Source organism: Cyprinus carpio, chromosome B15, assembly GCF_018340385.1.
Source record: "Cyprinus carpio isolate SPL01 chromosome B15, ASM1834038v1, whole genome shotgun sequence".
In the NCBI taxonomy this organism is placed as follows: domain Eukaryota; kingdom Metazoa; phylum Chordata; class Actinopteri; order Cypriniformes; family Cyprinidae; genus Cyprinus; species Cyprinus carpio.
The window spans coordinates 13783610-13802256 of NC_056611.1; the positions used below are offsets into that span (position 1 = coordinate 13783610).

General features: G+C 36.4%; 1 protein-coding gene across 1 annotated transcript in view; it reads right to left on the reverse strand.

The window, feature by feature from the left end:
* Positions 1–18647, reverse strand: part of LOC109046298 (neural cell adhesion molecule 1-like) — a 60681-nt gene that overhangs the window by 14582 nt on the left and 27452 nt on the right. The window contains exons 11-18 of the mRNA XM_042740049.1: positions 15975–16125; positions 13747–13934; positions 12980–13076; positions 12524–12694; positions 10707–10832; positions 8861–8875; positions 8408–8440; positions 3819–3821 (exon numbers count right to left, since the gene is read on the reverse strand). Of these exons, the coding sequence (XP_042595983.1) occupies positions 3819–3821; positions 8408–8440; positions 8861–8875; positions 10707–10832; positions 12524–12694; positions 12980–13076; positions 13747–13934; positions 15975–16125 (784 nt within the window). The remainder of the gene's footprint in view (positions 1–3818; positions 3822–8407; positions 8441–8860; positions 8876–10706; positions 10833–12523; positions 12695–12979; positions 13077–13746; positions 13935–15974; positions 16126–18647) is intronic.

The window sequence follows — 18647 nt, forward strand, 5'->3', positions numbered from 1 at the left end:
ACATTTCTAAAATTCTGTTTTCACTTTGTCATTTTGAGGTATGGAGTGTAGATTAATGAGGAAAAAAATTTATTGAAACAATTGTAGCATCAGGCTGCAACATAAAATTATCTTCAAAATTATCAGAAGGGGGTCTGAATACTTTCTGAATGCACTGTATGAAGAAAAGCCTAAATAAAATCTGTTCATCATATAAAGTGACTTCACATGTCACTTCAGATGACTGATTAAACCATTTGAACTACTTTTATGATATGTTTATAAACTTTTTGAAGTTTAAAAGTTTGGGTTGTGTGGACTTTCAATAAAGGGACAAAACTCTCAAGTTTCATTAAAAATATCTTCATTTGTGTTTTGAAGATGAACAAAAGCCTTATAGGTTTGAAATGACATAAAGACGAATAAATGATGACAGATTTTTCACTTTTAGATGAACTATCCCCTTAAAAATTAATGTGTGTAAAAAGAAGAAAGGTCCAAACAAGAAAGGAAAATCAGCATTAAATATTGGCATTATTATGTGCAGCAACAGGTCGATATATAGCGTGATAAACAGTCCTCCATCTGTTATTGTTCAAATAAACAGGCACTCACTCCAAACTACAAATAACTTATAACAATATTATTAAAGCAATCAAATTTTCAATAAATGTTAAAATTCAGCTTTTTTATCCAATGAAATTAAATTACAAATGCATGCCATTCGACTTGATTCAAGATTGAAATGAACAAAAAACAGCTTTAAAATTGTATTAGGTGTATCAGCATTACACTATTGGCCACCCAGATCTGAAGATATCAATTCTGGCCAGTGAAATGCCAGTCAACCCCTTATTTACGTGCATTAAAATGTTGGTAGTTTTCCAACTCCCATTATTCTTAGCCTCCTACACGCCAATGATTCCATATAGGCGAGTAATAGAATAATAAGACACATGCTGCTTGGCTGTGGTTTCTTAGATGAGTAGGCTGATATTTGGAGGTCACGGTGAACTGTGAACATCCCTATAGAGCAGTCATGTGTATTAGCGCACTGTGAGTTGGGAATATTTCTATGGTGCTGTTCACTGAGGCCTCTCCTTCACGGGCCATCATGATCCATTTCATTTTAATGACCAGCGAATGCTCGTTTGATTCACTACATTAGTTTGACGCCGCAGAGTGACACGTAACAACACTGCAGGCAGAAGCTATGTGTGTACACTGCGGATATAGAAAAATGAAGGCATTTACTCTCATTAAGGCAGTAATTAGCTATTAGCCCGTATGAGAGAGATGCTTTCATTCACACAATCTCAATTTACAGGTACTACTACTTGTATTATTCACTATCATATACATTTTGTCTATGCAGTAGTGAAATGATCAACTCTCTCTGGATCTTCTCCTACAAAACAAAATCGTAACTGCAAAAACTGAATGAGATGTGATAAAAATGCAGTAATTAATCTTAATGTGTTCTGAGGTCATAAAAGTGCAGCACATAAAATGGCAGAGGCCCCACTAACTGATGCGAGGAGCTCCAATCCCAAACAATCAGCTCAATTAACAAGCAGCTATTCTACTCGACTGACAGTTTAAAGGGTCATCAATAAACGCTCATCTCTTAAATAATGAAAGTGCAGCACTGCATGATTAATTCCATCCTCCTTGGCCATCTGTCCCTACAGGATACAGTGAATGAAATTATCATATACACAAGGGAGCAAACAGCAGTAAATTAAATGAGACTAAAAATAAGAGTTTTACACGTTTGCAAATGAACTTGCATGTTCATTATCTTAATGGCAGCTACATTGAGATATTCTGGGGGGAATTCACCAAGAATGAATTGTGCCATTTATTTGCACGCGCTGACTGTGTTGTTTTAGCAACAGATTCGCTAAAGGCATTATGCAAATTAGGTAATATCTCAAACACACCCCAAAATGGCCTAGGTTGCAGAATTGGGCTTTCAATTCCATCAGTTGGAATTTGAGCTGAATTGGCCACAAACACAGGAAGTTGAGGCATATAGAGTAAGCCTTTATAAACTTTTTTTTACAACATTGAAAGTAAAAAATATGCTACATTCTTTGAAATATATTTACTTCCTTGCATTCAAATTCGAACTGAAATTCTGCCGGTTTGATACCTTACTTCAAATTCTGTAATCAAATTGGAGTCAATTCAGTTTAAACTGGCAATCTATTATGACTCTTGTTTACATAGAAAGTAGGCATGTTTAAAAAATTACACTTAAACGAATAGTTCACCCAAAAATGAAAACTCTTCATCATCATTTACTAACTCCCATTCCATTCTAAAACCATAAGACTTTTGTAAATCTTACAATCCTGATGTGAGAGCACTATCCCTATTGCTGTGTCGAAATCGTTTTAGCTCTAACCCTAATTAAACACATCTGAGCATGCTAATCAATGTCTTCAGGATCATCAGAAAATCACAGCAAGGTGATTTTGATCAGGGTTGGAGCCAAACTCTGCTGGAAAGTGGATCTCGTGAGCCAGATTTGAGGATCCCTGGTCTAGCAGGTAATAAACTTGGTTAGAAACTTGCTTCGCGGCTGTTAATATCTTCATGAATCTTGCTGAAAGTAGTAGGTCATCTTGATACTTTTCACCTACTATTTTATAAATGCTACGAATTCAGACATACTACTCAACTCACATACTGTTTTTTTGTTTGTTTTTTTGCCTATGGAAACAGACATATTGGGTTGTAGGGTGTGTTTTTATGAACTTTTAGAAAATTTTGGTCACATGGATTTTTAATGGGTAGACAGGAATGTATTTGTATTCCAATTTATATCCCGAAAATGAACAAACATCTTATGAGGGTGACTAATTAATCACAGAATTTAAATTTTTGGGTGAACTATTACTTCAAATGTACATGGCACTATTTTACTGCTTGAACCGGATTGTGTGTGGTTTGTAAATAAGACGTAAAATGGCGCTATTGTTAAATAAATTTGCCTCTTTTGTCTTATAAAAAGACAAGCAAAACAGACCAATATACTCCAGTCACAGAAGCATTGTAAAACCTGTATCATTAGTCAAGGTGTGCAAGCAAAATAAGCAACTGTGCAATAAAAAGAAAGGCGCAATATTTTTTCTGTACAGATTCGACATAAAATTTACATGCAGGCAAAAACAACCCATACATCAAAGGACAGACTTTGAAGAGGAGGACCCCTCTAAAAGGTTCAAAGGTGCGTTGAAAGAACATGCGGTACTGTGAAAGTTACTGAAACATGCTTCAATCCGGAGAATAAATAAACCATTGAGATCAACCACTCACAGCGTCTACTGTAGCATTTTTTAGGGCTTTCCTAATTTGGATATAATTGTACACTGGTAGCAGCATCTCCAAAGCAGCACAGGATGAAAAGGCGTCAGTGTAGAGTGTCTGTAAACCCGCTGCTTGTCAAAATGTTTAGACTGAACATAAAAGAGCAAGATCGTCGTACCCAGCGATCGCTCTGGGGAAATGTTTTTCAGCTCCAGAGCTTTTGATGTCATTTCCATGGTTGGCAGGACACGGCATCAACTTTTCTTTTTTTTTTTTTTTTTTCTGATTGCATATTCACCACGGAAGATAATTTGTGCAGTCAGAGCGCAGTGGTTGCTCAAGGGTAACAGTCTCCGTTAAAAATTGGGAATGGATGAATTTTCATGACCTGTCTGAGGGGATTTTATTCTAGAAATGTGACAGGAGTTAGTTATAATGGCTGCTTAGGGATGAATGCGGTGATTCCGATGCGAGTGAAGGCTAATCCTGTGCATAAGAGGATGGAGCCGGGCCCGAGTGTTTACCTTCTGCTCGTCAGTGTGGATGATGACATCACCAGCACCATGCAAGCCACATGACACAGTCACATCATATGCACGCACATGATTGGTTGAAAGGAAATTGGAAGAGGTTGCATGAAAGATACAAAAATACAGACACAAATGTAACTATGTGAAAAACAGAACAAGTCAAGGGTTAGCAAACTGCAGAGAAACATAAAACCAAGCAACTCAAAATGGCTTTAATTACAAAGATCACAACATTGAGCACAGAAGCAGAGACACACTGAGCAGGATTTCCTCTGAGAGATTGAGCATATGGTCTGGTTTAAACAACTGAAAGGTTGTGGCTAGAAGGGATACAGCTAAAACCGGAAGCTAACAATAAATTAAATTTTCTACCTCTAGGTTGTGATTTATTAATGTCTACACCTACCACTACCTAAACCTACCCCTTACAATAATGCAAAAACAGTAATTATTGTTGTGACAAAAATTACGCCATATTGAGGGTATGTATATATACACCCTCTAGCCTTAACCCAAATGAAAATCACTCAAACCACTTTACTTTTTACATATTTTGAAGAAAACGTGAGTGGTGATTGTAAACACCTGGTGTGGTGTGGCAGTTGCTACGGTGATGCTATGCCGCTGCTTGGCTGTCACTGTGTTGCTTTGCAGTTGCAAAATTGTTCTGTAGAGTGTTGCTAGGGTGGTAATATGGTTACTGGGGTGTTCTTGGTTGTTGCTATTTGGTTGTTGAAGTGTCCTGAGTGGTTGAGCATTTCGTTTAAAGCAGTTGCTAGGGTGTTCTTGGTGGTTGCTATGGCACTAGTTGTTTTCTGATTGTCAGTGTGTCGGTTGTCAGCTTGTTGCTATGCAGTTGAAAATTGTTCAGTTTTTTGTGTTGCTATACTGTTTGTTAGTTGTTTAAGGTGGTTCTTTGTAAGCAGTTGCTAGGGTGTTCTTGCTGGTTGCTATGGCACTGGTCGATAAAGACTTGTTAAAGTGGTTTTCAGTGTGTTGGTTGTCAGCTTGTTGCTATGCAGCTGAAAAATTGTTATGAGTGGTTCTTTGTGTTGCTATGCTGTTTGTAAGGTGTTTTGGTGGTTGCTATGGAGTTGCAATGTGTTGCTAAAGTGTTCTGGGTGTTTGATATGGTGTTGCGACAGCATGAGGTTGCTTCAGTTTTCTCAGTGGCTGTTAACTATAGCCAAGTTGTTCAAAGCGATTCTTTCTAAGCAGTTGCTAGGGTGTTCTTGAAAGTTACTATGCAGTTTCTAGGGTGTTCCTGGTGGTGGCTATGGCACTAGTTGTTAAAGACTTCTGAGTAGTTTTCAGGGTGTTGGTTGTCAGCATGTTGCTATGCAGTTAAAAATTGTTCTGAGTGGCTCTTTGTGTTGCTATGGTGTATGAAAGGTGTTCTTGGTGGTTGCTATGGAGTTGCTAAAGTGCTCTGTGTGGTTAATATGGTGTTGCTGCAGTTTGGTTAATAGGGTGTTCTTGTGGTTAAGTGTTGTTAAGTGTTCTAAATGTGATTGTTAGAGCATTTCCAAGCAGTTGCTTTGCTGTTGCTGTGCGTGCTTCTTGGTGTGTTGCTATATAGCTTCTAGGGTCTTCTTGGTGGTTGCTATGGTCTTGTTATGTGGCTGCTAAACTGTTTTGGGTGGTTGCTATGGTGTTGCTATGCAGCTGCTTTGTGCTTGCTAAATTGTTCTGTGTGGTGCTTAACTTGCTGTTTGCTAAGCTGGATGCAAAAATAAGTCCATTTCTAAGCAGTTGCTAGGGTGTTCTGGTTGTTGCTATCTGGTTGCAAAAGTTTACTGAGCAGTTGTCAGTATGCTGCTTAGGGGTGTAACAATACACGTATTCGTATTGAACCGTTAGGTACGAGGCTTTTGTTTGCATTACAAACTGAATGATTCATTTGACTAATCCTATTACATTAAGAAAATAAAAGAGCCTAAAGTGTGTGAAATATAATGTTCTCAGTGCCACTGCGCTCAACAAAACAGCCAAAATGACGCATAACAGGCAACGTGTTGCGCCAGTGGCTTAGCGGACAGGCATGCGATAACCTCCCCTTGCTGGGTTGCATCAAAAGATGATGATCTTGTATCGACAATAGCCAACGATATTATCAAAAACACTTTAATTATTAATTTAAAGTAACAATTAATTTACCCAGCAATATTACCGCATAACTTACCCGCTGCGAGGATAACAAATGATTAGGCTATTTACTCCTCAATTACCATGTTGTAAAAAAAGTTTTTTTTTAAAAAAAAACAGGTCTATTATCCAATTAATTATAGGCCTATAATTAAAATATTAACACTGCAGTTATCAATAAAAATCAATGAAAAGCCTATTTCAAGCACTGACTTTCAAAAACGACTTAACACGAAATACGTTTCTTCTCTTTTTTCACTATGTACGGCCCCAAGAGAAATATTAAGGGACTAAATTAAAGCAGTTAGCTATACCGTTATCAGCATATGTTGAAGTAGATTCGTCTCTCATCATCTCATCGTTTTACTTTCACTTTCTGCATAGTGAATTGACTGAGATTAAGACGTTCACTGGCATAACTCTTGCACGTTGCTTATGTGATATCCATTGGCTCGCCTTCATGATTTAAAACAGAAATATTTCCAACATTGTGAAGTAAGCAATTACCCAGCCCACCCCTGCCCGTATCGAAAACATACTGAAAACGTACCGAACCGTGACACCAGTGTGTCGTATCGAACCAAACCGTGAATTTTGTGAATTGTAACACCCCTAGTGCTGCTATATGGCTACTAAATTGTTCTGAGTGGTTCTTAACTTGTTGCTAAATGGTTCTTGGTGGCTGCTAAGGTGTTGCTAAGAGATTGTTCTAGATGGCTGCGCAAATCTAAAGGGCAAATCAGCAGGTGTGTATGACATTCTGTTCTCTAGATATGGCTTGGGCACCTTTCTTTAGTTTATCATCCGCCAGGTGAATTAATATTATTGCTTATTAAAGTAACAACACTGCTTTTGCAGCACAATTTGAGGTGTTATTTATATGCTCAGCACAAACGGTATGGGATAAGTTACATATTCAAGTATAATACTTACAGGTTACAGGTTTAGTAAAAACTACTGGTAAGTTGTCAAATCATATTTCTCAATGAAAAACAGAGGAAACACTGAAGTATTGATACAATACTAAAGGATCATGCATTAGTTTTTGGACAAAGCATGTGACAATGTAAGCACATCACACTGGATCTCAATCGCTAAAGAAATATTTAAAGTTGCTAAACTTTAAATACTTCCTGTGTACTAATAATTGGATTAAATGTGTGTTGCCTAAAGATAAAGACATGTGGAGGCTTTTTGCAACCACAAAACTAGAACATTATGTAATATCAACTTTCTTTCTTCAGTCGCGAAGTTTTTTGAGGAAAACATTCCAGGATTTTTCTCCTTATAGTGGACTTCAATGGGAGCCACTGGGTTGAAGGTCCAAATTGCAGCTTCAAATGGCTCTTATCTAGCGAAACGATCAGTCATTTTCTAAAAAATAAAAAAAATTAAAATGTATGTACTTTTTAACCACAAATGCTCGCCTTGCACTACCTCAGCATTACATAGTCACGTTGGAAATGTCATGTGTGACTAAGGCTGGACAATATGACAACATCAAAATCTTGATTAATTAAATGGTTTACCTTGATTACGATTAATGAACAATTATTTTATTTTTTTTTATTTTTTGCCCTCATAGTTATAAATGATCGCTGTTGCATGTGATCTTCCTCTCAGGATCTTCCTGTCCTGTCACTCTGTCTTTGCATCTAAAACACGAGATGCAGCGCTCATGAATGGTTTAAAAAAAAAAGCACAGCGCAGAATGCCTACTCCGCCAAATTGCCGTCAAATACAAAAGTTGCCATGCCAACCTACTACTGTAAACAAAAGCTTGCAATCCTGGCCCAAAACACGCGAGTGCAATGGTCATATACGTCTGTATAGCGCTGACAACATACACGACAGTATGTTCTTAATGGGAAAGTATTAACAGGATTAAAATAACAAAATAACTGACATGGGAAAATTACATTGGTTAGAGGTTCTGAATTTCGGTTTCTTTTCGATTAATTATCCAGCCATATGCATGACGTAGGCGGAAGTACCGACCCAGTGTTTAAAAAGCGAACATGGAAAGAAAGTCAAATGCCTTTTACAAAAAAGGTAAAACAATGATGTCAGACGATTTTGAAGTTGGAGGAGAAAATGAGATGGAGTTTGTCACCTTACCCTACTTTTTAAAGTTCATTAAACTAGATAAGACCCTTATTTCTCAGCTGGGATCACGTAGAGCCCTTTGAAGCTGTATTGAAATTGCAATTTGGACCTTCGACCCATTGGCCACCATTGAAGTCCACCATATGGAGAAATTTCTGGAATGTTTTCCTCTAAAAAAAAAAAACAAATTGATTTCTTTGCAACTGAAGAAAGGAAGACATTAACATCTTGGATGACATGGGGGTGAATAAATTATCAATCTGGAAGTGAACCACTCCTTTAATACTATACAATCATAACTATGAAGATCATCATACAGCTCCATAACAAACCTGTGTCCTCAGTGTGAAAATGAAAAATCCCATCTAGGGAGCACATGAAAAAAGAAAATGTTCACTTTTATTTTGTTTGAGGAAAAGGCTAGCATTTGAACTTAAAGACCCCATAAGAACATATGAGAGCCAAGTTATCATTAATGTGTTAACATATATCCTAATAAATTGTTGGTTTAATTCTTGCTACTGCTAATCAGAAGCAGGTATTAGAAGAGAGGACAGTCTCATTCTAAAGAGCACAAAAAATTTAATTTAGTAAACTTTTACGAGTACAATAACATATGGCTGACCTCATAACAGACAAGGACTTAAAGCCATAAAACTCTCATTTTGATTTCATGGGGTCTTTAAATCCTATAACCACTAGACAAGATATTAACAAATAATAAAATACGAAGAAATATGGATGATATCAAAAGATAATGACCACAGTGGGAAATGAACACTTACTTGTGTAAGAATACCCTAAGGGATCCAGTGGGAAATGAAAAAAATGAGAAAAACAAACAAACATACAAATGGAAAACAAAATAGGAGAAAATGTCTGAAAAAGTCTGAAAGTCTGAAAATGTCAAAGGGTAAAAGCTGGTAACAAGATCAGACAGCAATACTCTCTCATAACTCATACTTTACCTGAGTTAGAGTCATTACTCTCTGGACTACATCCTGGAGATTTAGGCACTAAATGGGTTTTGTTTTATGTACTGACAGGAAATAAATCCCAGTGCACAATATTTTGAGAATATTATGTGATAATGACATCTCTGGAAGTCCAAAACATCACACAAACAACCACCAGGGGGAGTAAGAGGGTAGGTGTGAGTGGTGTTTATACATGATGAGAATTTCAACACAAATCACAGAAATATTCTTGTAGTGTGCGATGCTATGATTGATTTTTATTGATGTTTTGTAGAATGTTTGCAGAATTTTGTCCTGTGTGAGAACAAGATGTTCTATTCTTACCAGTCGGATTTCTCATAGATGAATCAATTATTGATATAAGAAATCATTTATGTGACTAGTGTATATATGAATGTGCTTAGCAGCAATAAACCTGCCTGGCATATATTATTTATATACAGTAATTTGCAAATGCCTCAAGACCAATGTTCTCACTGCACTGAATTACAAATATTACATTAATATTCAGTCCTTTGTGATCTATTTCTGTGCACTGAAAGTCAAAATGTACCAATTTTATATTCTTGTCAAAAATAATGGAAATATGCTGTGGCGGTTTTTATCTTACCTTAATAGAACATCCATAGGCTTCTACCTATGAATGATTAAAATAACTACCAGGTTTCTCTTCATGATGAATAATACATAACCTGCATGAGGGCAAAAAGGTGCAAAACATGGGATAGCCAAGTGGGAACTGTTTATACTGTAGGTTGTCAAAAATTGGCAACTACATCAAACCACCCTGGTGTCGCCTAGAAAAAGGTGGTCCTTCAAAACTCTGAGAGACACCACAAACAGGCTAACAATTACTCTGAAGGAGCGACAGAGTTCAGTTCAGTTCAGTTGAGAACAGAGTAAAGGTGAGCCAGTCAACCATATCAAGAGCGCTACATAATACTGGCCTGTATGGGAGTGAGGCACAAAAGAAGCCACTGCTCAAAAAGAACCATGCAAAGCCTGTCTGGAGTGCATAATATTGACAGAGCTGCAGTCTGATTATTTTTAGACTAAAATTTAACTTTAACTAATCTATCTATCTATCAGAATATTTTATTATCTATTGTCTACTATTATAGTTTTTATTATTTTAAATTTTTATATATTTAGTATTCATTTTAATCTTACATTTTTAGCATTTTTGTATGTTTTTTATGTGCGTTTTACATTTTTATTAGATTTTTAAATGTCTATACAGTCTAAATTTAAGATGTTAAAATTTTATTTGAATTTAGTTAACGTTTATTTTATCTCAAGCCACTTTTTTAATGGTTTTAGTTCTAATTAAAAATAATAACCTGATACAGCATTAAATATTCATTAATTGATAAAAATACACAGTTAACCTTTGATATAATGTCATTCTGTAATGCTGGATTTGTAATTCAGTAAAATGAGAGAATTGGTCAAGGGACTGAAAATATGTTAATATTCAAACTTCTTAAGTCATTACGCCCTACTCTTTAGCACCAAGAGCACAAACTGTATATTTTAGCATTTGCGTCAGCCAAAGACTTCACACTAGCTGGTGAAGAGGTGTGTGGGCCGTCACACCACGCTGTGCTGCTGTTGATGGAACCATGTGCTCCTGAGAGAGAAACGTGATACTCACGGACATGCTCGGTTTTGAAGACCACTGACTGGCTGCTGTCGCCTTCGCCCTTGCCGTTGATGGCAGACATCTTGACTTCGTAATCGTTTTCGGGTTTTAGGCCGGTGACTGTGACTGAACTCAGTCCTGCTGGGAAGCAGCGAGAGGCAGATTTAATCAAAAACCCATTCATTAATTCATAAACAACAGCATGCATGTTAAATGGGCAACATAAAACCTTGCCACTGAACATGAGGAAATACATTTGACATTTAAAGCTTCACCCTCATGTTGTTCCTTCTTCTGTAGAAAAGAAGAAATCTTGAAAAATGCTGGTAACCTAATAGTTTTGGTCACCATTGACATCCATTGTAATAAACACGGTGACATTTCTCAAAAATATCTTCTACTGTGTGTTACATAGAATAAAAGTTACACAGGTTTGGAATGACAGGGTGAGTAAAAGATGACAGAATTTTCATTATGCCTATTTTATTACTTACGGGACCATTTATGAGACATAAGCAGAACAAATTTCTAGTAAATTGTACTGTATGTAAAGCCATTTTTAAAAAACAATTGTTTATTTTCTGCTTGTGTTTCATTACATGCAAACCTAATAAAAATGTATCAAGCAGTAAATAAAATAATTGCATATTAAAAACTGTACAATTGCAAATTGATTTTTTTTTTTCTTTCAATCTAGTTCTAATTTTCTGACACCCAAATACAGACAATTTAGTTTTACTAAAGTATTGGATGATGAAAATTTAGCTTTGACATTACAGGAATAAATTGCATTTTACAATAAATTAAAAACAAAATTGTTATTTTAAACTGTAATAATTTTTCACAATATTATTATTTTTATTCCATTTTTGACCCAATAAATGCAGCCTTGGTGAGTTTAAAAGATTTTGTCAACATTCTTCTCTGTGTCTCTCCATATCACCATATGCTGCGTATGCTCTTCTGTATAATCCGTGCCACAATGATGCGCTGTTTTCTTTCAAATCAAAGCTAAATACACATAAAAACAGCGCATCCTTGTGGAGCGGATAATACAGAAGAGCATTCGCAGCATACAGTGATATGGAGAAACACAGAGGAGACTGTTGACAAAGGAATTGTTGAATAAAGTCTTTATTTCTGTTTTCTTCGCTTACAAAAAGTGTTCCCGTCGCTTCATATAACCCAGATTGCATGTCTGATGGCAGATAGAGTATTCTGATAACGACTTTCATACCTTTTATGGACCTTCACACTGTTATTTACTTGGCAGTCTATGGGACAGTCACAGGCCTCCCTGTTTTCATCCAAAATATCTTAAATTGTGTTCCGAAGACGAACGAAGCTTTACGGGTTTGGAACGACATGGGGGTAAGTGATTAATGACAAATTTTTCATTTTGGGATGGAGTATCCCTTTAAGGTCCAATTCTCTCTATCAACAAACCATTAACTATGACCTCAATAAACTCCTAATTTGCTGCTTATTAATAGTAAGGTATTTGTTAAATTTAGGTATTGGGTAGAATTATGGATGTAGAATGGTCATGCTGAATATGTGCTTTATAAGTACTAATAAACAGCCAATATTTTAATAATAGGCACCCTAATAAGCAACTAGTAAATAGTGAGAATAATTTTTAAAGTATAGTTTCCAAAATTGTGTGTAACAAAAAATACTATATCTACATACATATTTCAAATGAACAAGGAAAATTCTGTGTTTCCATGATACAGTATAAGTCCATTATTAAAGTCTACAAACCATGCAGTGGTGTTGATAATCCACATAATATGGCTGGTTTTCCTCATTTCATGTGACAGACTCACCGTCTTTCACCTCATAGACTCGCTGCACCCATTTCCCTCGGCCCACGGCTCTCCACTCGGCTCGGTACTTGAGCACAGGAACTCCTCCAGTGGACTCGGGCTCCTCGAAAAGCACCTGAGCCGTGCTGGAGTACGGCTGCACTTGAGTGATGGACGGCGCCGAGGGCACATCTGCACCACAGGGGAGACACTTCACAATACGCAGTGGGACAACTGCACTTTAACAGCTTATGCCCGATTATACGACCTGATTGTACAGCTTTGTGCTTCAGCACCACTTTCACAAGAGGAAAATTTGAGCTATTGCATTGCACTTTATTGAACAAAGTCTACAATTGCAGGTAATTCAAAAATACAGTACCTCAAAAGCACCCAAACACTCAATGTCAATGTGATTTTCTACTGCCATAAATGACTATATTGTGTTTGTTTTGAGATCAATACAGAGAAACAGACCAGCTGGGATCATGATGAACTCCTTGGATTCGGTCCCGATCTCATTGGAGGCAGAACAGTTGTAGTTGCCAAAGTCGCTCTGAGACTCTGGATTGACCTGGGACAGATCAAGCGAATGCATTAACCTCTAGTCTCTATCTCAGCATTTATCTTTCAAACATGCATTTTATCACTGCCGTTCCATTAGATGCGTATTTACTCCTGACAGCGTTCTCCCAGTGCTAAAATATTGACAAGATGCATAGGCTGCAGTAATGCCCTAAAGCAACACTATCCTTTTCTGGGCAAAGCTCACGAAAACAGGTCCAGTTCACATTTCACTTCAAATTCAAAATAAATAAGGTAGGTAAAATGTGTATAATACAGAAAATGAAGCTTGTTTTCAAATCCATTTGGATTGTTGCCGTTTTGGAACAAATCTTTCAAGTGAACAAATTGTTCTCGTATACATCAAATTCTTTCACATGAAATGTGTGATTGTTTTTCTACCTTCAAAAACGAGCTAGCATGAGCAAATAGTATTTGGGTTTATTCTGTAAGAGAAAGAAGCATTATATTGGTTGGACCTACTGAATGTATTAAGAATCTGGGGTTTGGATAATGTATGGATTGATGTATCATGTAATATAAAATATATAAAAAACACACTTCTTTCTCTTGATTTAGAGGTGAAGTAGCACATATTCTTTGTCCAGTTTCATAAGATTTATCCATCTGGGTTTATGTGAATGTTTATGTTCTCAGGAAGGCGTCTGCGTGGGCCGTACCTCCAGGTAGCTGGCGGAAGGCGTGTTGTAGATCTTGATATTGGAGGTGTTAGCATTAGGCAGCTGGAAGCCGTCTCGCTGCCACGTAATAGACACATCGCTGGGGTGAGCCAGAACTTCACAGCTGATGTTGGCCGGGTTGCCCTCCCACGTGTACACCGTTACTGAGCCCAGGATTTTCGGGGCGTCTGTGATGAAAGGCAAAGCATATAGAGATGAAAATAAACAAACCTGCTGCTAGTGCTGACCCTTCATCTACCTAAAAGCCATCTACATCCGCTAAGGGAAAAAAAAGCCTCCCCTCTCATTACCGCTGATACCTTTATTCTGAGTATAAGCTGGTTAAAGATCAAAATGTTCAGGGCTTAAACATAGAGTGCTGAAAACACAGCGCTGTGTGATGTTGAACACATGCATAAAAGCCAATCACGTTTCACTGGCTTCAAAAGGCCCCTCCTCCGAGCAGCGTCCCTGAATAGCATGCTGGGGGGAGACTTCAGGCACGATCCTCATGTGATGTAAGCGACCACGTTCCCTCACAGACTGTGTGCGAATAGCTCCAGGCCCGCTGAGATACTGTTCTCACATTCATCAGAGCTTCAGATGTCACTAGTCCCATCACAACAATACACGACTGGTACAAATGCACTAAACATGCGAAGAGGGAGGCTGGTATTTTCACAGCATACGTCGGTGCTAATGTGAAAACAAATACAAACAGGCGCAGTGGAGGGAGCACAATGAGAGCAAAAATGGGCGGTAATGCTATGCTTGCTATCGATTGCAATTAAAACACTGAGGGAAGAGAGTGCTCCATTTTTGATGGTACAGCAATATAAGAATTATAGAAACAAAAGTAAATTGGTGCATTTTTTGGTCTGAACTTTGTCTTTGTTAGCAGAATTTAGTGCTTAGATTAAATGCTACTTGATATTTCATTTGAGACAAACATAAACAAGATTAGGAGTTTGTTCACTAGTATAAATACGCAAGGCATTTATGCAATGAAGAGACCAAACTTCTGGCATTAACTGCCTCATTTTCATTCATCAAATATGGCATTTATTGTTCTAACCAGGCATGATGCAACAAAACAACAAACAATAAATTTGGTCTCTTCCGTGCAAATCTTAACTACTATTTTCCTAACCAGCCTTGAGCCAAGCTTGTCTACTGTTAATGAATCAATTTCACCTTTAAAATGAAATTTTAATGGAGGATGATTTTCTACATATTATTAAATAAAATAAATAAACAGATAAATATTGTATACTAAATAAAGTGTATTGAAAATGTATTAGAAAAACACATATATTAACATTTCTTAAGCAAAAGTGTTTTTTATTTTTTATTATCAGTATTATACTCCATATTGGATACAATATATATCATCCAGTATTGGATAATTAATTGTGCATGCTTATTTCTTCTGTTCTTACTTTTTGAATACGTTTGCCGCCATTTAACACTTAAAGTTAATCTTTAAAACTAATAATAATAATTTATTATAAGGGGGAGAAATGTTGGTTAACTGAAATGTTGCCCATTAAATATTTAAGTAATGTGTGGGAACTATATTTTTCTAGTTTATATTGAAATTTCACCCTACGCAGCTATGACTGATACAACTTATTCAGGTGTGTGAGGTACTTTTTTATTATAATTATTAGTAAAATTAATATCAGCTATTAGTTATTACTGTCAGTTACTGGTCATAACATGAATTTTTTTTTTTTTGCGAAGGTTTTAATATAACTGCACCCTAATATTAATTTAATGTATAATTCCACATGTGTTTTTTGTGGTATTAACCTTGACAATAATTCATCAATCAATAACTAAATGACAATAAACAAATTAATAATAATAAAAAAAAATTACATTCCTTGATATTACTGATTCATGCAGCATTTTTGCACTCAATGTGGACACAAAAACTTTGTCACGCTGCACTTGGTTAGGACACAGTGTGATTGAAATCCATTGGGAGGCTTTTTCATATTATTGGTGTCCTGTGGTGGGGGAAGGGGGTGGTAATGTCGAGGGGGTGGCTGTAGTTTTGATACATTAACTAGCATTCTCTACTGAGTTGCCATATGCTCTTTGGACTGCAGCCGAGCAGCAGTGCTGCTGTGAATTAAACATATGCCTCTGAGGCATATCAATGTGTATCCAACAGTATGTGTGACTGATAAAAGCTAATGAGGCTACAGATACTATAGACTCACAGCGCACTTCCAGATACACGGGCTGCGCCATCTCTCCGATGGCATTGCGGGCAGTGCAGAGATACTCGCCGGCGTCGGTGTACTGAGCGTACTTCAGGGTGAGAGAAGACACACGGGCATCACTGCGGACCAACACATCACCATCAGGACCCTGAAGACAGAGACAAGGGGAAAAAATTAACTGAAAAAATCATGCTTTTCACTTCCTTCAGCCATTAAAACAATAGCTTCCCACTGATGAATATTCTGTCATCGGTTGCTCACCCTCATGTTGTTTTAAACGCATAACGCTTTCTTTTCTTCTAGCACCACGGGCTGTCAAAATTCCAAAAGAAGCAGCATAAAAGTGGTTGTACAGCTTCAATAGACTTTAAATATAACACAAAAGACATATGAACTATTTTTTGCTACTTTTATAGTGCTTTGATACTTTATTTTTATCCTTTTTGGAGCTTCTTGTCACAATATGTTTTCATTTTGTGGTCAAGAGCAACTCTAGATTTTGGAAAACACATCAAGATGAATAAATGATGACAGAATGTTAATTGTGGGTTAACTAGTTCTTAAAATTAATAAACAGGTTTGCCATTATCTTCCTAAATGTATTACATAGTTTGCAAATAACTCCACTTCAATGAAAAAAAAAGAAAAAAGTTATCTTCTTTCCGAGAAAATGGCCTTTTGCAAAATTCATCATTTTTAAGTATGTGAGGAACGAAACAGGCTGTATCAGAGAAGCAAACCCAGTAAAAAAAAAAAGTGGTTTGCTGAACAGCAGATATAAATAAGAGTCTTTTACATGCTGAGTCTTTGAAGCGAAGATGTGAGGGGGAACATCAATAATGCAGACCATAAGGTAGGGGAAGCCATTTCTACACCACTGTTACTTCATCAAAAGCTACGTCACATGATCTCAGCTGGCTTGGACCATTTTACAATGTCCAAGTGCTCATTTTAAAGACAAGCATAGATCTTAACATGCCACGCTTGCATTTTCTTTTAGCTTGCTGTTCCACTTAACCTTGTGGTTCTTATGAAGATGAGTGGCATCTATAACCAACGTCTACTCAGTGACTGTGCAATTCGCATATAGCAGGGGTGTCAAACACACGTCCTGCAGGGAGGATGCAGCTTGTGGAGGAGTCTTAACCGACCCACGGGTTGATTCGAGAAAACGAAACAAAAGAACATTATTTTGCTTTATACATAAATTTAAGATTTGAAAAATGTAAGGATGTTTATAAATGTTACTGGAATGCAACACAAAACATGGATTATATATATACATACTAGTGTTCAAAAGTTTGGGTTTTTTCTAATGCTTTTGAAAGACACCAAGGCTGCATTTGGTTAAAAAAAAAAAAAAAAATGGGAAAAACAGTACTATTGTGAAATTTTATTACAATTTAAAATAACTATGTTGTACTTCATTATGATTTAAAGTAATGCATTACTGTTTTTTTTTTAAAATATACAAATTGAGAGTGTGGTTTGAAATGGCCTTTACAGTTGCCAACTTTTAGGTTTTTTGTTATTAAAAACCAAATAAGCAAGCCCAGCCCAGGTAACAAAAAGTAACGCAAAAGTAACGTAATGCATTACTTTCCATAAAAAGTAACTAAGCAATGCAATTAGTTACTTTTTAATGGAGTAACGGAATATTGTAATGCTACACTATAAGTAACTCTTCAACACTGCTGACTATTAATTTGTATTCATATAATATATATTTATGATATATAAAGTTGCGTTTAGTCCAAAATAATGACTTTATCACCACTGGTCTATAGCGCTGCGATTAGGGATGTTCATTTTAAATGGTTAACCGTTAACCGACTGCTAAGAATTTTCAGTTAAACAGTTTTAAAAGTAATTTATTTATTTATTTTCAGTAATTTATCAAAATATTTAAAAAGGTTTGCTGCATGGTTAAAATATGCTCCACGTATAAAAAATTGTTTTTTAGAGAGAAAAAAAAACACAAGTCATTTATAATAAGTCGCATTTTATTATTTCATTCAGAAATAGGCCTAATGCCGATGAGAAACATTTACAAACATTATAATAAACCGTAAACATTGCTGGGCTATTTTAGTTCCCCTCATTCCACAAAAAAATCCTTTCAATTAACACTATTTAGAAAAGAACAAGAATTAAAAATAGGCCTTTAAAAAGTTATAGCAACCTATAAACGACAAGCCAAAACAAATTAACTTAGGCTAAAACGAAACTGAAACCAACGTTGGGTCTCTCATTCAACACAAAATAAAATGTTTCCGTATTCGCAATGTATTTGAATGCCAAATTATTATTTATTATGTACTTCACTCGCGTTCCAATATCCACGTAAAACAATTTGTTTTGCATAACATTACGGCGGTATGGTGATAACACTTAAAGGCACAGATTTTACTACATATTTAAACTGAGCAGTGTGTTTTTTTTTTCATATGTTTGACTGATTATTTCATTATGATAATGAACAGGCTGTATTGTCAAGGTAACAAAGCTTAACTGTGCGCGCATGTGGCGCCAGCGCAATCACTTGAATTTTTTCTTTCTAACAGTGTAAGCAACTACTCCTTTCAGTCATAAACAGTGGAAGCAACTACTCTTTTAGTCATAAAGATAATCGGAATTGTAAACAGTTTGCCTTTATTTGTGTACATTCAC